This window comes from Salmo salar, chromosome 24 (genome assembly GCF_965601325.2).
Source record: "Salmo salar chromosome 24, fSalSal1, whole genome shotgun sequence".
In the NCBI taxonomy this organism is placed as follows: Eukaryota; Metazoa; Chordata; class Actinopteri; order Salmoniformes; family Salmonidae; genus Salmo; species Salmo salar.
Genome location: NC_138314.1, coordinates 23,525,942 through 23,550,039, shown reverse-complemented (window position 1 = coordinate 23,550,039; position 24,098 = coordinate 23,525,942). Strand labels below are relative to the sequence as shown.

Here is a 24,098-nt window from a genome sequence, read left to right as displayed (position 1 = left end):
TTGGTCATCCTTTATGGTCTAATGAGCCATATACAGACACGTAATTACTTTTCACTGTACTCGTTTATGTAATGCATTCTGGTCATGACAAAGTCAAAGAAACTGAAATGATCTACACTAAGAGTACAAAACATTAAGAAAACCAGATTTTTCCATGACATACACTTACCAGGTGAATCCAGGTGAACACTATGATCCCTTACTGATGTCACTTGTTAAATCCACCTCAATCAGTGTAGATGATGAGACAGAATAAAGAAGGATTTTTAAGCCTTGAGACAACTGACACTGGATTGTGTACAGTATGTGTGCCATTCAGAGGGTGGGGGTGAGGGGGGTGCAACAATATTAGGAAGGTGTTCCTAATGTTTGTTATACTCAGTGTACATGGGGAAGGACTGTAGTAGTAATGTATAAATGTACAAACGAATAATAATAAGAGGAATATCCGTCTTGAAAGCAAAAAGTTTATTCATGTTTGAAATTACACATAACTACCACAAGGAAGACTTTTCAGTCCAGGGTGTAGTCTGGTTAGAAAGAAACACTAAACATTTGTAATACATTAGAATCACTGCCACAAATCATTTGTCATGACTTTATCTGTTTCAGAAACACATACAATACAAAAAAGACAAAGAAAGTTTGAACCCTGTCAAACAGAGCTTGAAATGTACATTTCAGAATACTGAAACCTCTATGCATTACAGTTTTAATAATGTTTTTTTTGTGTGAATTAGTAACAAGATGAGAAACATTCAAAATGTTCTTCAGTATTTACAACAGTTTTACTGTTTGGTGTTAATTTATGACCAACATTCTCCCAACCCTCCCTCAAAATCCACCAACCAACAATTTTGCACCTCTACCTCTTATTTTTTCACTATTCTTAGTATTAATATTATTGTTAACATCTTCAATGTTCTTGTTTTTGTGTTTTTTACAGTTGCAACAAAGCAACTTTGTTTTCTTAAAAGATTAAAATATACATTAGATTACATGAAAAACAAAGAGTTAATTACAAGATATAATCAAAACAACTAAATAAAAATGTTAAATAAAAAGACAAAAACGATGGTCGTGATATTGTTTAGAGGTAGTAAGTGAGCACTCTAAGCTATAGAAATGTTGAAAATCTATTGGTTTCTATGATTTTGAATGAGGTAATAAAGCTGTGTATTGATTTCGTGGGATGTATAAATACTCTTAAGCTATATTATATACAACATATTTTGTGTGACTGGTATCTTGTCACATGCCAAAAGGAAGTGCTATAACTGGTTGGATTTACGGTTAGACCCATGACTATTTCAACCCATAGCAAAAACAAAAACATATTTAAATATCACATGACTTTCATGCTTTTCTATGTTTGACAATCACTCCAGTCTTTTATGCTTTTTTGTTGATAACTGTCAAATATGTTGCAAGTTTGTAAAATACAGAGTTATCCCATTAGCATTGTCAATGAACTTCTACTGTCAATTACTTCTAACGCATTTCAAACTGGTGGTTGTAAAGCAAAACTAATATTGAAAGTAACTCTCCCAAGCTGCCATAGAGTTTACAATGGGAGCTTTATTTAGTTTTCTGTACAACATTACAGACAAACATCACTCCTGGCATTCAGTGATAGAACCGCTACGTTGTTAGTCAATATACGGAAAGAGACCAAGAAACAAGGTAATTGATTGATCAACAAACAAAAAAATTGATAGGAAATATATACAGTACCAGTCAAAAGTTTGGACACAACACAACTGATTGGCTCAAACGCATTAAGAAGGAAATAAATTCCACAAATCAAGGTACACCTGTTAATTGAAATGCATTCCATGAAGCTGGTTGAGAGAATGCCAAGAGTGGGTAAAGCTGTCATCAAGGCAAAGGGTGGCTACTCTGAAGAATCTCAAATTTAAAATATATATTTGTTTTTATGCTTTTTTGTTACTACATGATTCCATATGTGTTATTTCATAGTTTTCATGTCTTCACTATTATTCTACAATGTAGAAAATAGTCAAAATGAAGAAAAACCCTGGAATGAGTGGGTGTGTCCAAACATTTGACTTGTACTGTATATATATTGCATTTCAAAACCAAAACGTTTTAGAATACCTATGACAACACATAATGTCATACACTCAGCACTGGGAATAATTTCAGCTTGGGAAAGATCATTTCTTAAATCAATTGTCAATTGAAATGAATGTTGCACAATAAAGATCTGGGTTTTGTTTGATTTGTACAGTACGTGCTTACCCCTTCAAATGACAAACATAACTATAGCAATGGTGAATTATAATCATGAGACTGATGAAGTTTGAGTGATGACTTCACTGAACTACCAAGAAAACATCAGGTGTCCATATTGTAGAAAGTCATTGCGAGGGGAGTTGAGGACTCTGGTAGATGCAGCAGACAATTAGTTCTGAAAAAAAAGTTTTGTTTATCCTCTCTGGTTGGTCAGTCAGTGAAAGTTCAGGCTTTACAGCTTGGGGATCAGATGCATCGATAACAGAGATCAATTTGAGGTATCAGAGTGCACACTTCCAGGTCCTTCTGTTGGGGAGATTACAGCAGATGGAGTAGTTGTATCGTGCCATCCCCCATTAGCCTAGGAAGGAAGCAGAAGAGAAGGGATCACAATTAAACACTTAGTAATATAATATCTCACTACAAATGAAGAAGTCCATGTTAACAACCTAATGCTTTTGTAAGGAGCCTCTATTTGTAATCAAGACCAGTTATTATTCCCCAAAAGACATTTTCATGTGAGGGAGAATAAGATATCTCTGTACAATAAAATATATTTAGTAGAATACAGATAACCAAAACATAAGGTATAATAGTCATTCTCATTGTGTACACAGTATGTGTGTGTACGTATGCTCATTTACTAATTCATTAATAAAAATAGGCTGGGCGATATGGCTTAAAAATCATAGCTACATTTTTACACACTTGGGCGATTCACGATATATATGGGCAATTTTCTAAATAAGCTTTGTTGTACAATTAAAGGTCAATACACTGCATTTTAAACAGTCAGCAGTAAACTAATGAATTCTTGGCTTGTGAAATTATACCTACAATAGGCTAAATATAAGCCTTGCAAAACCAAAAGAGGCAGTAATAATTGTATTATTTCATCAAAATAGTTCAACCTGGGATTTGTTTTTGCAATAATCAGTGATCTGGCTTTCAAGTCTGTTTATGAAAATGCTCTTGTATTACTCGTGTTACATATTTTTTATTATTATTATTTTAAACATAGTTTGGAATTCCTCGTAAGCAAGCACTTCACGGTAAAGTCAACACCAGTTGTATTCGGTGCATGTGACAAATACAATTTCATTTGATTTTGATTTGACTAACTTCTTGCAGCAGGCATGATAGAAAATGAACACAGGTCTCATAAACAATCAGTCAAGCACAAGCCTACATTTCAGTGAGTAGCCAGATAATCTTAATATTTAAAGTTTAGCAAAATTGTATCTATTTGCTAGTTAACAAGGTTGAATTGTTATGAACACACCTTTCTGTCCATCTCCAACTGTTTGAACAGCATGCTAGCCTGTCCACTTTGTTCAGATGTTGAGGTCAAGTGGCCTACCTTATTTCTCAGAATGAGAACGAGTTGCCAATTCTTTATATAATTGTGTTTTATGTTTATTGCATATTTATAAAACACAAACTAGACAGCTAGTATAACTGCTGCTAGCGGGACAAACTGAGCATACATTTTCCACAATCATGTTAATTGATACTCCTGTTTTAGTAACGTCTGCTCTGCGCACAATTTGAGGAGTTGAGACACAAAAAGTGTATCGTTAGAAAGGTTAACTTCTCTATTACAGTAAAATGTCTCAGTGTGTTTCTGTGTCCATATGACTGATTCTGTTGGACCAAACCTCAAATGCAAATGGCGAGTTGAAACCGCTTGTCAGAGAGGAAGAAGTGCTCTCTCATCTTTGTTGTTGTGAGTGGCAGGGGGAGGGGCTTGGTGTGTGTGTTTAAACAGAGAAGAAGAGGCGAAGCAAGAGGTTTCACTCTCACTAAAATCTGTCCAAAATAAGCCCAATGTGTTTCTATGTGTTTATTTTGGACCTAAGCTTGTCACCTGCCTTCCCGCCTTTGGCACAACAACTCCCATTGTTAGGGCGGAGACATGAGCATCTCGTCATTAGATATAGATCTCAGATGTAAATGGGAAGGTGCACACAGCACAGAGGAGCAAAAGACACAAGACCAAAAATACATCATGAGAACAAGCGGAAATAAACGTTCATAAAAATAAATGTTTTAAATTATTATTGCCATACAGGTATTTGGAATATTGCGCAAAAAGATACATTAGAATTCATTGACTTAATTTGATATCTCCCATCCATAGTCTCCTTTGATATAGTATAACTGCCAAGCAAATGGGCATTCTCTGCGTTATATTAGCATTAGCAATGAGACTCCTTGAAACAAATTGGCCTCATGTCTCAGCCAATGGGAGCGAACTCTGAAATCAATGTCCCATCAGATTTCAGCAGCTTGTTGCTACATATTCTTCTGTCAGTCAGGAAGAGGGAAGGCTGGGGCTGGGTGAGGTGGAAGTGAGTGGAAGTGACAGGGCAGGCCCTTTCCAAGAGATCCAGTCTGAGCCAGCCTTACTTGGCTTGGCTCGCGGCAGGGACTAGCCTTTGTCTGGATCACCTCTGTCACATCAACAAAACAAAAGGTTAGCATATGCTCATTTACCTATGATGCACTTCATTATCAAAACAATTTGTCTGCATTACCGTAAACTGGGAGCTCTAGTACTCATGTGGCTTATTGGTGGAATTAGTATTTTGATGATTTAGATCGCCTGGAATAGGTCAATACATAGCTATATCTGGTCTGCTTTGTCACAATGTCGGTACTGCATTGAAATAAGAGTGTTGCTGGATGAGAAGGCCTCTCCATCTCTTGAAATTAATTATCTAAAGCATGTTTTTTTGTTGCCTGGATATTTCTCTTTTCGCAGGTGCCCTTATTGGATGTGTTGACTTGTCATTTATGTTGGATTTCAGAGCATATTCTCATGTGGTGATTAAGTGAGCTCTGGCTTAAACAGTGAAGGAAAGTGAGAAACCTTGTGGGAGAGTGTGAAACACTTCAGTTGAGCCTGCTAGAGGTTGACACTTCTTCTAAAGGCCTGCAGGCTAAAGGGTGCTCAACAAAACCAAAATGACAGCAAGCTCTGTCTGAGAACATAATGACGGCCTGTGTTATAGTTTAGCAAGAGAGTGCTTGCTTACATTGTAAACACCACAAGAAAACGGTGTGCTCATTTAATGTTCTTCCAAATACAGTTGAAGTCGGAAGTTTACATACACCTTAGCCAAATACATTTAAACTCTGTTTTTCACAATTCCTGACATTTAATCATAAAATGCCCTGTCCTAGGTCAGTTAGGATCACCACTTCATTTTAAGAATATGAAATGTCAGAAAAATAGCAGAGAGAATGATTCATTTCAGCTTTTATTTCTTTCATCACATTCCCAGTGGGTCAAAAGTTTACATACACTCAATTAGTATTTGGTAGCATTGCCTTGAAATTGTTTAACTTGGGTCAAACGTTTCGGGTAGCCTTCCATAAGCTTCCCACAATAAGTTGGGTGAATTTTGGCCCATTCCTCCTGACAGGGCTGGTGTAACTGAGTCAGGTTTGTAGGCCTCCTTGCTCGCACAAGCTTTTTCAGTTCTGCCCACAAATTTTCTATGGGATTGAAGTCAGGGCTTTGTGATGGCCAATCCAATACCTTGACTTTGTTGTCCTTAAGCCATTTTGCCACAACTTTGGAAGTATGCTTGGGGTCATTGTCCATTTGGAAGACCCATTTGCAACCAAGCTTTAACTTCCTGACTGATGTCTTGAGATGTTGCTTCAATATATCCACATAATTTTCCTGCCTCATGATGCCATCTATTTTGTGAAGTGCACCAGTCCCTCCTGCAGCAAAGCACCCCCACAACATGATGCTGCCACCCCCGTGCTTCACGGTTGGGATGGTGTTCTTCGGCTTGCAAGCCTCCCCCTTTTTCCTCCAAACATAATGATGGTCATTATGGCCAAACAGTTCTATTTTTGTTTCATCAGACCAGAGGACATTTCTCCAAAAAGTATGATCTTTGTCCCCATGTGCAGTTGCAAACCATAGTCTGTTTTTTTTTATGGCGGTTTTGAAGCAGTGGCTCCTTCCTTGCTGTCGATATAGGACTCGTTTTACTGTGGCTATAGATACTTTTGTACCTGTTTCCTCCAGCATCTTCACAGGGTCCTTTGCTGTTGTTCTGGGATTGATTTGCACTTTTCACACCAAAGTATGTTCAACTCTAGGAGACAGAACGCGTCTCCTTCCTGAGCGGTATGACGGCTGCGTGGTCCCATGGTGTTTATACTTGCGTACTATTGTTTGTACAGATGAACGTGGTACCATCAGGCGTTTGGAAATTGCTCCCAAGGATGAACCAGACTTGTGGAGGTCTACAATTTTTTTTCTGAGGTATTGACTGATTTCTTTTGATTTTCCCATGATGTCAAGCAAAGAGGCACTGAGTTTGAAGGTAGGCCTTGAAATACATCCACAGGTACACCTCCAATTGACTCTAATTATGTCAATTAGCCTATAAGAAGCTTCTAAAGCCATGACATAATTTTCTGGAATTTTCCAAGCTCTTTAAAGGCACAGTCAACTTAGTGTATGTAAACTTCTGACCCACTGGAATTGTGATACAGTGAATTATAAGTGAAATAATCTGTCTGTAAACAATTATTGGAAAAATTAAAAGTAGATGTCCTAACCAACTTGCCAAAACTATAGTTTGTTAACAAGATATTTGTGGAGTGGTTGAAAAACAAATTTTAATGACTCCAACGTAAGTGTATCTAAACTTCTGACTTCAACTGCATGTATCCAACTTTTATACAATGAATTGGGACTGGAGTGATTTTCAAGTTTGAAGAAAACAATTATAATCGAAACGATTGACCAAGGTTCATAATGTCGAAAGTATTCGGATTATCTCTTTGTATTACTGAAAATGTCTAACTTTTATATGATTATTTTAGACTGTACATATAAGCTCATGATATTCAAATGCCTCTCAATAACAATAGCTGTCATGATGGGAAGCTGAAGATAACTGAGCCTTCACTGTCCCAACCATGGCAACATAAAGACAACAAATGGTAATATTTTCTCTCTGATATTGCTAAGGGAAATATGTCAGTAGCCATTTCTCATCCTCCCTCTGCTTCTCTTTTCTTGCTCTCTCTCATCAAATAAATTAATCTTTACTCTGATGGCTTCAGATTATGCACTGTATTACAAAAAAGCACCATATCAGGCCTCATCAAGGAAGATGGAATTCACGTCTGTAAAAGGCTGCAGGCGATCTCACTTTCATATTTTATCATGATGATAAGGATATGGCAATGTCTCTGAAGCATTTAAAAAAAGCTAAATCAAACATAGATACACAACTAAAAGCCTACTCATTTCATTTTGGTTTCAGTCACATAAGATATTATAAGATGTTTATAAAAGCAAAAACAGGGGGATTTTATTACACCTGCACTATGATCTATGTGTGCTTTATTAAACTATGCTTTTATCCTCCTGCAATGAAAATGTGTCAACATACCTACAATCTCTAATCTCCTATGTCACATGTTCGCTTCATCCTTTAAGAAGCTCAATCATTTGCTATGGCAGTGCGGAATGGAGTTTCTCACTTCCCTGGCTCACTGAGCTCAGATTAGCCATCTATTCTTACTATGTTCCTGACAGCCTAGATTTCCATAAAACCTTTTCTAGTAACATTCAAAACTTTGTTCTGAGAAAAGGAAATGTATAACGGGTCAAGAAAGAAAATAAATGAGTGCAATTAATTTGCCTAAGCTTTCACTTTTATCACACAGTGGGAAGCAAGGCAAGGTGAACTGTATCCGAGCTTACTACTAACATACTGTGACTAATGTTTACAGTAGAATGGATCCAGTTTGGACAAGGTCTGTTCAAGGTATAACCACTGTCTCCAGAATGGTACCTAGAGGAAGAGGAAGCAGAGACACTTACATTCAAGCCGTGTGGACTGTACATAGTGTTCCCCCCTAGAGCTTCACTGTATCCTGCCGTCTGACTGATAACATGGCGCAGGGTATCCACCTGATGGGAGAGAGAGGGTGGGCATGGCTGTCAACTCACTATGGCATGGGGTTTTACATTAACACACATGCTCAATGCCATGTTTCAAAACATACAAAACTTACTCCATGTGGGAAGGGACTATGAGACACAGACAACACGTAAACCAGACTATTCTCTCCATGATGTTATGATTGGTGTGTGCACTTTATGAAACCATGGCAGCTGGAAGATGGGTTGGGGGTGCTGTTGTTGGGAGGGGGGGTACCCTCAGCACCCCTACTTCCTGCGACTATGTCCAAAACCATTAATCTCTAGTTCTAATGGGGGCATCTGACATGTTTATGGATATGTTTCTCTTTGCCAGAAGATACTGACCCTACCGTTACACTTGTTTACACTGAGCTGCATTGGGGTCGGAACACAATCATGGTTACATTAAGACACCATGGAGCCGGCGCAAGATACTGGTCGGAAAACGTACCTCAATGCAGGGATGGGATATTCCACTGTACTAAAAATGTTACCTTTAGCCACACTGCTCCATATAGAAGATTGGAATACAACCAGTTTTCCCGGAAACCTGCCCATTTTGTTCTCATGCTAGCTAGCATTAGCCACATTTTGGAATAGCAGTGTCAGCCAATCCGCTCCTTTGTTGTTCAACGTCACATGCCATTCAATAATGGCTGATGTGGCTAATGCTAGCTAGCATGAGAACAAAAAGGGCAGGTTTCCGGGAAAACTGGTTGTATTCCAATCTTCTATATGGAGCAGTGTGGATAAAGGTAACATTTTTAGTACAGTGGAATATCCCATCCCTGCATTGAGGTACATTTTCCAACCCATATCTCACGACGGCTCCATGGTGTCTTAATGTAACCATGATTGTGTTTCGACCCCAGTGCAGTTCAGTGTAAACAAGTGTAACGGTAGGGTCAGTATCTTCTGGCAATGTTTCCCTATGTCTGTCTCTAAACCTGAAGAAATAACATAATGGATGACAACAACAACAACAAAATGCAACACAACCAAAATGAGACAAAGACAGGAAAGAATACAAGACAGGACTGTAGGAGGAATACAATACCATAAAACCCAACACCAACCCAAGAGCTCAAGTCAAAGCCAAATGCATTCACAAAATGGGAATCTTCAATCGAGTCAGTTACAGAGATTAAATAAATACATTTTCTGGAGTCTTTTAGAAATAATTGTTGATAGCAATGGGGTGGGATATTTTTAAGGTAGGCCAGAATATTCCATCCAAAGCAAATTACAGTCAGTAAACACTGTCAATGTTCTCAAAATAGACAATGGAGCCCACATTGTCACTTTTACAGTAGAGACTGTGACACTGTGGGAATCTGAGCTGGCCCAATGTGGGAAGCATGTCTTAGTTACTGTACTTCAAGACTGCACTGTGGATGGCTCAGCACACAGGCAAAACTGGGACGGCTCTGTGCATTTGCACATAAGACCTGTCCCTGTTTGTGGCTCCTACCTGTGACTGCACATTGGCTCCGACTTGTGCCCCTTGGTAAGAATCCCCATTCAGAGACTGCATGCTCAAGAACATGTCCCCAGAGTTTGGGAGGTTAAAAGAACCTGAAGAACCTGGAAAGGGAAGATGTAAGTAGCTGAATAACTATATAGAGGGCTACGAGGAAAGAGTACATACTAACTAAACACAAGCACACAAGCACACAGAGAGACACAAACACAAACACACTCTACTGTACATACACAACACTCAATACTACACTCGGTTACTAGATTCCCAAAAAGCAAGCAACTACAAAAGGAAGGGAAGCAAGGAAACACATGATAAAGGAGAGGATAGTGATCATGTCATAATTCTGAGGAGGGTATTCAGATTGTCCACAAAAAAGGAGGCAAAACTAATTCAATAAAAATCACATGAAACAAACAGTGATCCAACATGTGGCTGATCGCTTTAAGCTCCCAATTTGTTCCACATCCCTAACTTCCTATCTACTGTTAGTGGGGAAATATCATATACCAATGACAAGGACAATAAGAAGCTTATGAAAAGAGCAGTACCAGTAAACATGTTGGTTAAAAGAGTGTTTTTGCTCTCTGCAGAGTCCAGCTGAAATTCTTCATCTTTCATCTGGAATCCTGGGTGCAAGAAAAAGGGGACCACTTCAAATAGCTATCGCTTACCAGATCACAACCCTTTGTGAGGTCAGCCAAGTCCAAAATCACAGTCATTCTCCTGGACTATACATTCTGTTGGATGTCTTTGTTCTGTCATTTGTGAGTCCCATTATTCATTAACAATTGTGTGCATTGCTGTTGTTATTTCACATTGGTGTAACCTATACAGTCTACTCTAACTGCTCCCAGCTATTATTTTAAATCTCTCTTAGAATAAAATGCACTACCATACAGTGGAGCTACAGTTTGACAAATTAGAGGGGGGGCTGAGGAAAAGTCAAGGGAAAACAAAACCTCAGTGACATCATTTTGAATTGTCTTTTTGTCAGATATACATCTGTTCTCGGTTCACAAACCAAGAATGCACTCTTTATGCATGAGTTTGCCTGTCTTATTTGGCATCAACTGTATCAGACAGGAGACTCTGTGATCCCAAGGCTGGGAGCAGTGCCTGTCACTCCTGCCTGTGTGAATGGTGCGTGAGTGGGGGTTAAGCATGGGGGGCTGGGGACTGAGGGCTGGGGGTGGATGGCAGAGTTAGGGCCTGCACAGGGGTGCCTACCGGAGTTGGGTGTGGTAGGGGAGTTGGTCTGGCTGTTCTGCACTGCGGCGGCCACTGCATGCGCTGCTGTTACTGCAGTCTTAGCAGCGTACAGGTTAGCTTCTTCCTGGAACTTGCCTATGTTCTTCTTGTACCGGATTCTCTTGTTGCCGAACCAGTTGGATACCTGGGGGAGAGAGCAGAGGGAGAGCAGAGGTGTCAGACGTCAAGCAGCCAAGGCACTGTGCACTGAGCAGTGTGATTGTTTCAAGATGTCACGTTTGGGTCCATCAAGTACTCAATTCCCAGCCCCTGCAATAATGTCCACTGGGTATGCAGGCTAATTAAGCAATAATCAGGAATCACTTGTGCGTTATCATAGAAAGGAGCATGACATGCTCTCTGTTTGTCTCTTGACAAAACCAACACACAAGGGGCTGCTTCCCTCCCAAAACACACACTGAACATTTCTCAGATTGTAAATAAGTTCAGACATTTTATGTGTAGACTTATTTGCAACTGCACTGGTGGTAGAACTTGCTTAACAGATACACAGATGAATATTAATGAAGATGATTTCTTAGTCCACCAGTGCAGAGCATCAAACCCATGTCTGGCCACTGCACATTCAGTCAGCCAGGCTGCATAATACAGGACGCAGGCATTGTGGTGCTATGGTGAGGTCAACGAGTAACAACACAACACAACGATCATGAGGAACTTTTGTGTCCATATGAAACACAATCTCAGGGCAAAATGTTTGCTGTGTCTCTATTAATTGAAACTCTATCATCACAGTTTAGCTATCACTTTAACAATAATAAATGCCAACATTAAAAACTGTAAAAAGTGTAGCTTCTATAATTAAAAAGTGCAGTTTCTATATTTCTATTTCTAAATGCTTATATTTGTATTATATCATATCTAATTCTAATCTAATACTACAGTATTACAGCACAGTGACAGAAATAAATCCTTCCAACCTCATGGTAGAAATAAAGAAAGAAAAAAAGGAAAATAAATAAATAAATAAATGTCCCAGGTTGTGAGGGCTGGCTCTGCAATAAGAGTGGAATAATAAAGAGATTAGGGTTGTGTTTTAATAGGCCTATAAATTAGAGTGGCCTGTCGCCGTGCTATGGCTCCCCTCAGCTCCTGCAGCCTGCTGCCGGACCAGCCAAAGAGCAGCTGCCCCTAATGAAGCTTTATTTAATTTCCACCCCTGCGCTTACATTTTAATATCTCCAGCAACCCGCCAATGCTGCAGCATGCGCAAACCAACTGGATTTGCATGACATCAGATCGTTTCTATCCTGCGTGTCTCTGTGCTTCTAAATCTTTAATATCTAGGCAATTAAAATGAATGACCATTCAGGCGATGCCACTGTTGGCAGGGTTTCCTTGACATCAATTGTTTAATGTGTTTACCTAGAGGTTAAACTAACAAGCAAGGTTTAATTGGAAGCAATGAAAGCCCTAGCCACCATCCTTTTTACTTAACCTGCTTACAGTGGATGTTAAGGGCAGTGAGGATGCAGGCAGTCTCAACCTTTGAGCCAGATCACCAACACCACTGCAGAGCATAAAAACCTCTCTCTGAGTGGTATCATTATTGGGATATTACTGTATATATATATATTTACAGTAACATCCCAATAATGATACCACTCAGAGAGAGGTTTTTATGCACTTTTATGCATTTATATTTAGGTTTTTATGTATGTGTATGTGTGTGTATATATATATATATATATATATATATATATATATATATATATATATATATATATATATATTACTGTATATATTTAACAGGAAATACAAATACATTACCATGCTTTGAGAAATCACTTTAAGACAAATACAATGGCATTGTTATATTTCACAAAATGCAGAACTATAATGCATTTAATATCAGTAATGATTCTGAGGTACAGTACTTGGGCTAACATTTAAGAGAGCTAAAACAAAGCATAGGTAAAAAGAAGCCTCCAGACAGCTCTCTAAAGCCTCTGGCCTGTTTCATCTAATAGTAATGGCTGAGCTGAGCTGCCTGTCTGTCTGTCTATGTGTGTGTGTGTGCTGCTGGGTAATGGCTGTAGCTACCTTTAATCGATTCTTTATGAAATCACATGGAGGACCGAGACCGTACCTGTCTGCTTCAATGGCATCTATGGGCCTCACAGCGCATCATAAAGAAGTCACTTATCAGCAGCGCTGTTTTAACACAAGGGCCACAACATAATGAAAACTACCTAGCCACACCACAGCCAGACACTTTTATGAATGCCATCTACATGGCATTATAGTGCATAATAAACACAACGATAATGACAATGAGCTTGGATTAGCAATATATGAGAGGCCTTTGAAAAATGGTTATAATGTTAATCACCATGGTGACTATCACTGGTTTTGGTTTTGCTATAGTTCTAGTGGGGCTATAGTTCTAGTGAGGCTATAGTTCTAGTGGGGCTATAGTTCTAGTGGGGCTATAGTTCTAGTGAGGCTATAGTTCTACTGGGGCTGTAGTTCTACTGGGGTTATAGTTCTACTGGGGCTATAGTTCTAGTGGGGCTATAGTTCTAGTGGGGCTATAGTTCTAGTGGGGCTATAGTTCTAGTGGGGCTGTAGTTCTAGTGGGGCTATAGTTCTACTGGGGTTATAGTTCTACTGGGGTTATAGTTCTAGTGAGGCTATAGTTCTAGTGAGGCTATAGTTCTAGTGGGGTTATAGTTCTACTGGGGCTATAGTTCTAGTGAGGCTATAGTTCTAGTGGGGCTATAGTTCTAGTGGGGCTATAGTTCTACTGGGGTTATAGTTCTAGTGGGGCTATAGTTCTAGTGGGGCTATAGTTCTACTGGGGCTGTAGTTCTACTGGGGTTATAGTTCTACTGGGGTTATAGTTCTAGTGAGGCTATAGTTCTAGTGAGGCTATAGTTCTAGTGGGGTTATAGTTCTACTGGGGCTATAGTTCTAGTGAGGCTATAGTTCTAGTGGGGCTATAGTTCTAGTGGGGTTATAGTTCTACTGGGGTTATAGTTCTACTGGGGCTATAGTTCTAGTGGGGCTATAGTTCTAGTGGGGCTATAGTTCTACTGGGGCTGTAGTTCTACTGGGGTTATAGTTCTACTGGGGTTATAGTTCTACTGGGGTTATAGTTCTAGTGGGGCAATAGTTCTAGTGGGGCTGTAGTTCTAGTGAGGCTATAGTTCTAGTGGGGCTATAGTTCTAGTGGGGCTGTAGTTCTAGTGGGGCTATAGTTCTAGTGGGGCTATAGTTCTAGTGGGGCTATAGTTCTAGTGGGGCTGTAGTTCTACTGGGGCTATAGTTCTAGTGGGGCTATAGTTCTAGTGAGGCTATAGTTCTACTGGGGCTGTAGTTCTACTGGGGTTATAGTTCTACTGGGGTTATAGTTCTACTGGGGTTATAGTTCTACTGGGGTTGTAGGTCTACTGGGGCTGTAGTTCTACTGGGGTTATAGTTCTACTGGGGTTATAGTTCTACTGGGGCTGTAGTTCTACTGGGCTGTAGTTCTACTGGGGTTATAGTTCTACTGGGGTTATAGTTCTACTGGGGTTATAGTTCTAGTGGGGCTATAGTTCTACTGGGGCTGTAGATCTACTGGGGTTATAGTTCTACTGGGGCTATAGATCTACTGGGGTTGTAGTTATACTGGGGCTGTAGTTTCTAGTGGGGCTATAGTTCTACTGGGGTTATAGTTCTAGTGAGGCTGTAGTTCTACTGGGGTTATAGTTCTAGTGAGGCTGTAGTTCTACTGGGGTTATAGTTCTAGTGAGGCTGTAGTTCTACTGGGGTTATAGTTCTACTGGGGCTGTAGTTCTAGTGGGGCTATAGTTCTAGTGAGGCTGTAGTTCTACTGGGGTTATAGTTCTACTGGGGTTATAAATCTACTGGGGCTATAGTTCTACTGGGGTTATAGTTCTAGTGGGGCTGTAGTTCTACTGGGGTTATAGTTCTACTGGGGTTATAGTTCTACTGGGGTTGTAGTTCTACTGGGGCTGTAGTTCTACTGGGGCTGGGGTTCTACTGGGGTTATAGTTCTACTGGGGCTGTAGTTCTACTGGGGCTGTAGTTCTACTGGGGTTATAGTTCTACTGGGGTTATAGTTCTACTGGGGTTATAGTTCTACTGGGGTTATACATCTACTGGGGCTGTAGTTCTACTGGGGTTATGGTTCTACTGGGGCTGTAGATCTACTGGGGTTATAGTTCTACTGGGGTTATAGTTCTACTGGGGTTATGGTTCTACTGGGGCTGTAGATCTACTGGGGTTATAGTTCTACTGGGGCTACAGTTCTACTGGGGCTACAGTTCTACTGGGGTTATAGATCTACTGGGGCTGTAGTTCTACTGGGGCTATACTTCTACTGGGGCTACAGTTATACTGGGGTTATAGTTCTACTGGGGTTATAGTTCTACTGGAAACAGTAGTTCTCAAATATATTTGCTTCTGATTATTGATAGAAATAATGAACTCTCCAGTATTCAACATTGTGTTACATGAATGCTTGAAATAGAAAAGTATTCCAATCAATTCAAAAACAGAATTGCTTTCGACAGATCATACGATGGGGAAATTCTATTGAATATATCAGTTTGTGAAGACCTGGTCAGTGTTATTCTACATTGCTCAAAAAAATAAAGGGAACACTAAAATAACACATCCTAGATCTGAATGAATGAAATATTCTTATTAAATACTTTTTTCTTTACATAGTTGAATGTGCTGACAACAAAATCACACAAAAATAATCAATGGAAATCCATTGTCACACTCAAAATTAAAGTGGAAAACCACACTACAGGCTGATCCAACTTTGATGTAATGTCCTTAAAACAAGTCAAAATGAGGCTCAGTTGTGTGTGTGGCCTCCGCGTGCCTGTATGACCTCCCTACAACGCCTGGGCATGCTCCTGATAAGGTGGCGGATGGTCTCCTGAGGGATCTCCTCCCAGACCTGGACTAAAGCATCTGCCAACTCCTGGACAGTCTGTGGTGCAACGTGGCGTTGGTGGATGGAGTGAGACATGATGTCCCAGATGTGCTCAATTGGATTCAGGTCTGGGGAACGGGCGGGCCAGTCCATAGCATCAATGCCTTCCTCTTGCAGGAACTGCTGACACACTCCAGCCACATGAGGTCTAGCATTGTCTTGCATTAGGAGGAACACAGGGACAACCGCACCAGCATATGGTGTCACAAGGGGTCTGAGGATCTCATCTCGGTACTTAATGGCAGTCAGGCTTCCTCTGGCGAGCACATGGAGGGCTGTGCGGCCCCCCAAAGAAATGCCACCCCACACCATGACTGACCCACCGCCAAACCGGTCATGCTGGAGGATGTTGCAGGCAGCAGAACGTTCTCCACGGCATCTCCAGACTCTGTCACGTCTGCCACATGTGCTCAGTGTGAACCTGCTTTCATCTGTGAAGAGCACAGGGCGCCAGTGGCGAATTTGCCAATCTTGGTGTTCTCTGGCAAATGCCAAACGTCCTGCACAGTGTTGGGCTGTAAGCACAACCCCCACCTGTGGACGTCGGCCCCTCATACCACCCTCATGGAGTCTGTTTCTGACCGTTTGAGCAGACACATGCACATTTGTGGCCTGCTGGAGGTCATTTTGCAGGGCTCTGGCAGTGCTCCCCCTGCTCCTCCTTGCACAAAGGCGGAGGTAGCGGTCCTGCTGCTGGGTTGTTGCCCTCCTACGGCCTCCTCCACGTCTCCTGATGTACTGGCCTGTCTCCTGATAGCGCCTCCATGCTCTGGACACTACGCTGACAGACACAGCAAACCTTCTTGCCACAGCTCGCATTGATGTGCCATCCTGGATGAGCTGCACTACCTGAGCCACTTGTGTGGGTTGTAGACTCCGTCTCATGCTACCACTAGAGTGAAAGCACCGCCAGCATTCAAAAGTGACCAAAACATCAGCCAGGAAGCATAGGAACTGAGAAGTGGTCTGTGGTCACCACCTGCAGAACCACTCCTTTATTTGGGGTGTCTTGCTAATTGCCTATGATTTCCACCTGTTGTCTATTCCATTTGCACAACAGCATGTGAAATTTATTGTCAATCAGTGTTGCTTCCTAAGTGGACAGTTTGATTTCACAGAAGTGTGATTGACTTGGAGTTACATTGTGTTGTTTAAGTGTTCCCTTTATTTTTTTGAGCAGTATATTATTCAGGACAAGTTGTTATGACTGTGTTTAACCACTGGTGTTGTTAGATTACACAGCCTCAGCAGTGTTAGCATCCTCTACCCTGGGTATTAAGGGGCCACTTCCCCTGGTCACACACATTTTTCTCCTGCCCACTCAACTCTGGCTTTGGTGATTCACAGTTGAGCTAAACATTGTGTAAATGCAGGCACCGTAAGGTAGGGACCACAACCCAATCCACAGAACTAATTCCCTTTTATCTTGTGGCAGACTGTGCATTCAATTGACTTCCCTGTGTAGTGGGAGCCAAGTTGAAAGACTGAATTACCTGACCTCAGCAGCTGCATCAAAAGGAGCGATTGTATAATGGTCATGCAGACTCCTTGCAAGAACACGACACCGAGTTTGTTCTCAGTGACCCACTAGAGAGGGCATGTAAGAGTAGTTAATAATTCACTAACATTTCTACCCCACTCCGGGTCAATACACTGCTCTTGTCATTGAAAGGGAATAGATGATCTTTCCAAGATCTCAATACCACTGGATTTATAAGGTCTTCTTCGGGAGACTCTTTAACGAAACCTCAAACATGGGTCTTAATTATACAGACAAAGGGGTTTCAGTGGCCATCCTGCTGCTAATATTATCAATAATAGAACAGAGAACATGAATACTTAACACCTTAACCCAAGGCATCCCTCGCCTAAATATATAATGACCTGAAATATTGATATGTGTGAAGACTGTGAGCTCTGAAATGGGTAAACACAGATTGTGGTGCTGAATCGGCCCTGTTTTCTGAGCTCTCTCTCTTTTGTCCGTTTAGAGGGCTGCTTGTCCCTGTCTGTGCTCTGGGAGCAGAGTGCCCCCTCACAGCAGCACTGTCTGGAGATTATATCAATTATGGCCCCTGGCACATCCATAAACACGGACAGAAACCACTGCCGTCCAATCCCACACCTTTATTGTCACACATGCATACTGACAGAGTGAAATAATACAGTAAGACTGTATCCTGAATGTAGAGGGCCATCGCTTCATGAAGTGAGGTAATATCTTGAACAACAGAATTACAGATGTAGGATCTTAACTTTAACACTCTTTTGGTGCTGAGGATTTTCCTGCACAGCAGGAAATGCAAACTTGTAGTGTATTCAAGGTTTAAAAATGCTTCTAAAGTTTGTAATATCCACTTTAAAATGTCAGACTCGATTTTCCCTAAGGAAAGATTTATCAACCACTACAAAAAATGTCCATGAATTATAATACAAATAATAATTCACATTTCTTGATGATGCAGGATTATTTTCCTGCTGTAGCAAACTGGCTCAAATTATACTGAACAAAAATACAAACGGAACACGTACTATCAAGATGCATCTGTATAATGATCATGCTGTTTAATCAGCTTCTTGATATGCCACACCTGTCAGGTGGATGGATTATCTTGACAAAGTAGAAATGCTCACTAACAGGGATGTAAACACATTTGAGCACAACATTTTTGAGCAATAACCTTTTTGTGAGTATGGAACATTTCTGGGATCTATTATTTCAGCTCATGAAACATGGGACCAACACTTTACATGTTGCATTTATAGTTTTGTTCAGTATATGCTCATGCAATGAAACACACACTCAGTTCCCTCTAGTCAGAGAACAATATTGGCATTGTGTAATGTCCACCTAAACCTACTTAGTCAATCCATAAATCAAAGCAGTAGATTCCACCTAGACATCTGTGATAACCATCAGACTGATATCTAATGCTTATTGATTCCCATATTTATACTACAGTCACTGTAGTGTATATGAAAGAAAGTTCTATAATGAAGTATACAAAGGTACTGTAATACTGTACATAATGCCTTCCTTAGTGAACAAACCTCACCATTGAGTTTGAGAGTATCTGGAAATACCCAAACACGCCATTACTGCCCATTCTCTGGAGTAACTCTTCTGACTTCACCAGGCTCTCCTATGCTTGGGTAAGACAACAAACTCAGAGAGGACTTGACATAGTCTAACTCACTAAGACTGAGCCAAAGCACTACAAAGTAGTCAATAGGAGTGGCTGCAGTGGACTAGGCTTGTCAAGGAGAACCCTGCTAATGGGGCTTGAGATGAGTTCAAGTGAATTCTTAAAAGGCCTCTTATTTCTGGACTGATTTGTCCTCCTGGGAACTCCTACAGTGCCCTGTTAAGTCAAGCACTCAGAACAGAGAATTGTTCCACTTGTGAGGGTCAATGCCCACTCCTTCAACTAACATGAACCACACTGGCAGAAAGCAGAACATTAGACATACACTGCATGTTCCAAAACCAAGAGGGACATAACTAGCAGATGATCTACAACTAACAAAAAAATGCATACTGTGTAGAAAACAAATGATTTGTGTTATAGAAATAACAAAAAAGTAAAATGATATGACATGAGACATCAAAACCAAAAATATAATGTGGTGGTATGGTTGTTGTCTTTAAATGGTATTTAGCAATCATAAATAATGATCAAAAGTGTGCTGAAAATACAATGAAAATGTTGTATGATACCTAGTCTTGGCGTACGATCTGATCACCCAATATTGTGTGATATTCAACAGCAAAATAACAGACATTCTATGTATCACAGTGGAACTTGCTTGGTGCCAAACGTACAGTAAAGCTGTAAGCATGGTACGCCTACATTAAAATAGCATCAGACTGATTTTGAATGCCAGGATATCAGTCCATTTGTGTGAGGAAGGGGATCTGTGTGCAGTGGTAGACTGTGAAGGTGCACATACAGAAACCAAGAAAATATACAAAAGAATGAAAACAACAACAGTGGATCAGGAGAAGTCATGACATACCTGTGATACTGTGATGGTGCTTCCCACCCCCTGAAGGCAAAAAAGAATGGGCTTTTACAGTATCTGACTCTGCATGACTACACTCAATATACCCCTCCACACCCCCTCCCCACAGACAAGAGAGAACATTGCAAATCAGTGTTTATTGTATAGGTAATTCTCAAATTGGAACAACCATGGATTAACATCTGAACTAGAATACACAAATCTAAATGAGCCAACTTTTAACAATAGTAGCAGAACAGAGTGAAGGAGGATAACAATGCTGAATTGGTTTGGGTGTGGGGATTGGGTGTGAGAGATTATATTGCCTTCAGGTTAACCCATCTATTAGGCTAAAGGTAAAGTGGGAAAGTCACATAAATTGTTTGTAAAAACAAAATGTTTATTGGGTGAAGCAGTGTCGTCTGCATGTACAAGCCTAAGCCTGAGCACTGTGACTTCACATGTACCTTAAACATCATATGGATTAACTGGATAACCTATACAGGTTGACATCCAGCCACCTGGACTGGTCGAGCAGACAGAGAGAATGACAAAGAAAATGGCAGGAGACCCAGAGTGGACATCTACGGAGGACTAACAGGCCCAGAAAGGACATCTATGGAGGACTAACAGGCCCAGAGAGGACAACTATGGAGGACTAACAGGCCCAGAGAGGACATCTATGGAGGACTAACAGGCCCAGAGTGTACATATATGAAGGACTAACAGGCCCAGAGTGGACATATATGGAGGACTAACAGGTCCAGAGTGTACATATATGAAGAACTAACAGGCCCAGAGTGGACATATATGGAGGACTAACAGGCCCAGAGTGGAAATGTATGGAGGAATAACAGGCCCAGAGTGGACATATATGGAGGGCTTACCCACTGTAGGCCTCTGATTGCAGCCAATATTAGGACACTGACCTCCCCTCCCCGTGGCCACTGCTGTGATAGGCCGAACCTGCCCTAGCTGAGGTGTCATTAGGCTCAATGTCAAGGTAAGATAAGGACATTGTTCTCTGATAGTGTGGCCTAGCCGTCCTTCCAGAATGGTCTTGAGTTGCAGCCAGGGGCCTCGTATACTGCCTTTTCTCCCCTGAATACCCACCAGCCACTGCGTCTGAGATAAGGAAGCTGCACCCACCTGGGATACTGTAATGCTGCACTTTTTGGCCAACTCCTCTTTGGCTTCTTCACTGGGATATGGGTTGCTGAGATGCGAGTAGAAATACTCGTTCAAGATTTCCGTCGCCTGCTTGCTGAAGTTTCTCCTTTTCCGCCTTAATAGTGAACAAAATGAGAGAAAGGCCAAGGAAGCTCATTAGCAAAACCAGCATTAACTCATCCATTTGGATCGAACAAATAGCACAATCAATCTCACACATAAATGGTGAAAATAATGAGGAATGGGGGTCTCAGGAGCGGAATATTGTGTCCTCCTTTCACCACCATCCTCATCAACACACACCAAGCCATCCTCCAATCGCTAAACCCACAAACACACACAACACACACAGAAACACAGAAACACATACATAGCTTCATTTGGTCTGTTGGTCTCTGATCTCCAGGCCAAGCATGTAATGTGTAGTGTTTAGCACAGCAGATGGGCAGGCTTGGTGACAGAGTGCTAGGCCCAGTTGCATCTCGGTACATTATAGAAATCAAGACATGCTCAGCTGAGCATTGTTCCTGGAATGCCATGGCCCCAGGGAACTTCAGTGGGAACAAATCCCCTCTAACTAGATCTGGGTCTCCTTTACCGCCCTAGGGCACTACTTATCATATTATTGAGTATTTGCTGCTTATTTTACCTTGTTTAATACACTTCACACAAGCAAATGGGCAGCAACTGTGCATCTGCTTGGTTTCTGCTTCCTCCCACTCTCCTTAGAGCTCCACTCCACAACAGGGAACTCCAGTGGGAACAAACCAACTGTAACTAGATCTGGGTCCCCTTCTTCCCCCCCAGGGAACTACTTATCATGTTATTTAGCATTTGCTGCTTATTTTGCCTTGTTTACTGCACTTCACACAAGCAATGGGCAGCAAATGCGCTTCTACTTGGTTTCTGCTTCCTCCCACTCTCCTTAGAGCTCCACTCCACAAACGGTTTGTGATTACAGTAATCCAGAACACCAGCTGATTACATATGACTTTGTTCCCACTTCATTTAATCTAAAATGCTTTCAGGTGATAGCGGATGATTATCTTGAAAGATGGCTATAACACATAACACGTGCGCTTTATGGCAAGATCATCTATGAATATTTGCAGTGTACTGTTTGGCGCTGTATGTTGTTGATTTGTTTTTCGCAGATATAGAAGTACATTTTCTAGGAAGTATTGTTATTACGATCATATGTCTCCATATAGTTCTGTCTCTGAGTGCCTTCCTACTGTATGCTCCAGGATAGAAACATTGGTTTTGTGGGTCTAGAAACATTGGTTTTGTGGGTCTAGAAACATTGGTTTTGTGGGTCTATGGGTCTAGAAACATTGGTTTTGTGGGTCTAGAAAACATTGATTTTGTGGGTCTAGAAAACAGTGATTTTGTGGGTCATGGTCTAAGAAAGGTTTTGGAACACAGAGACACACAGTAACACACATGCACGTCATATATACACACTGACCTGGCATCAAGGAATCTGGAGCGCAGGATCATGACGGCCTCACAGGTGCTCTGCTTGAGCTGCATCTGGATGGAGCTGAACTTGCGGTGGATGATGCCCACCATGCGTTCTATCTCTTTGGGAGAGATGGGTCGCGTGCGGGACTGCTCCCTCAGCAGGTTCATCACATGGGTGGTGAACTCGTTACACGCCTGCAGAGAAATCACAGAGCCCAACACAGCCCTGTTAGTACCCTCCTGGCTAGTATCCTTTGGTTAGGAACAACTTTCAGTAGCTGAATGTGTTTATGAGCCTTCTCCCTTAGTTAAAAGTATCTTCACTGATCGTGCTTTTGAAAAACACAGCCCAGTATTTATACGACTGCTGAGCACTTCAATTACTTAGTTGGTGAAGTCATCTATAAATGCAAATGCCGATTTGCAATTTGGCTTTGGCCCAGCACAGAGAGAATTTAAACAGCTTTTCGTTAAACCAGTAGTTCATACATGATTAATTAGAATAACTCATTTACGTAGTGCACACTTTAGCTCATTACTCTGAGTAAAATTCGTTAAGTATTTACATTTAGATAATTAAAACCTGGAAACACCCCTAAGAAAGATGTATTCACTCCAGGCAAAGTGTTGTGTGTCCTCTTCTCCCCTCCCTCCTCTCCTCTCCTCCCTCACTCCTCTCCTCTCAGAGTGCCGGGAGTAAATTAGTCTAATTCACCTCACTGCATTGCTGAGGCATCAGTGTTCCACCTTTCATTTTCTCTTCTCTATTGCTGAAGCTCAACATGGCACCTGAATGAGTTGATCATATTCTCATTTTACTGAGATGACTACATTACTTAGACTACACTACTTCCCAGACTTAGTTAACTTAGACTTAGACTACACTACTTCCCAGATTTAGTTGACTTAGACTACATAACTCCCCAGACTTAGTTAACCTAGTTACCTTAGACTTAGATGACACTACTCCCCAGACTTAGTTAGCTTACTTAGACTACACTACTCCCCAGACTTAGTTAACTTAGACTACACTGGGCCTCCCGAGTGGTCGGCCGCGACCGGGAAATCCATGGGTGCACAATTGGCCCAGCATCGTCCGGGTTAAGGGAGGGTTTGGCCAGCAGGGATGTTCTTGTACCATCGTGTTCTAGTTACTCCTGTGGCAGGCCGGGCGCAATGCACGCTGACACAGTCACCAGGTGTACGGTGTTTCCTCCAACACATTGGTGCGGCTGGCTTCCAGGTTAAGCGAGCATTGTGTCAAGAATCAGTGCGGCCTGGCTGGGTTGTGTTTCGGAGGACGCATGGCTCTTGACCTTCGCCTCTCCCGAGTCCGTACGGGAGTTGCAGCGATGGGACAAGACTGTAACTACCAATTGGATACCATGAAAAAGAGGTTAAAAAATGTCTAATAAATTAGAAAAAATGAAAAAAAACTTAGACACTACTTCCCAGACTTAGTTAACTTAGACTTTCGCTACACTACTCCAGAGACTTAGTTAACTTAGACTTAGTTAATGAACCACAAAATATGT

General features: G+C 41.2%; 1 protein-coding gene across 6 annotated transcripts in view; it reads right to left on the bottom strand.

Moving 5' to 3' along the window:
- Window positions 1-447: 447 nt before the first annotated feature.
- Window positions 448-24,098, bottom strand: part of pbx3b (pre-B-cell leukemia homeobox 3b) — a 91,246-nt gene continuing 67,595 nt past the window's right edge. The window contains exons 4-11 of one of the 6 annotated variants that reach the window (XM_014171866.3): window positions 22,568-22,758; window positions 21,079-21,214; window positions 19,945-19,974; window positions 10,932-11,097; window positions 10,253-10,330; window positions 9,693-9,805; window positions 8,120-8,209; window positions 448-2,617 (exon numbers count right to left, since the gene is read on the bottom strand). In XM_014171866.3, coding sequence (XP_014027341.1) covers window positions 2,525-2,617; window positions 8,120-8,209; window positions 9,693-9,805; window positions 10,253-10,330; window positions 10,932-11,097; window positions 19,945-19,974; window positions 21,079-21,214; window positions 22,568-22,758 — 897 coding nt within the window. In that variant the 3' untranslated portion in view covers window positions 448-2,524. The remainder of the gene's footprint in view (window positions 2,618-8,119; window positions 8,210-9,692; window positions 9,806-10,252; window positions 10,331-10,931; window positions 11,098-19,944; window positions 19,975-21,078; window positions 21,215-22,567; window positions 22,759-24,098) is intronic. The other 5 variants (XM_014171868.3, XM_014171871.3, XM_082968593.1 and 2 more) reach the window with 5 other exon arrangements.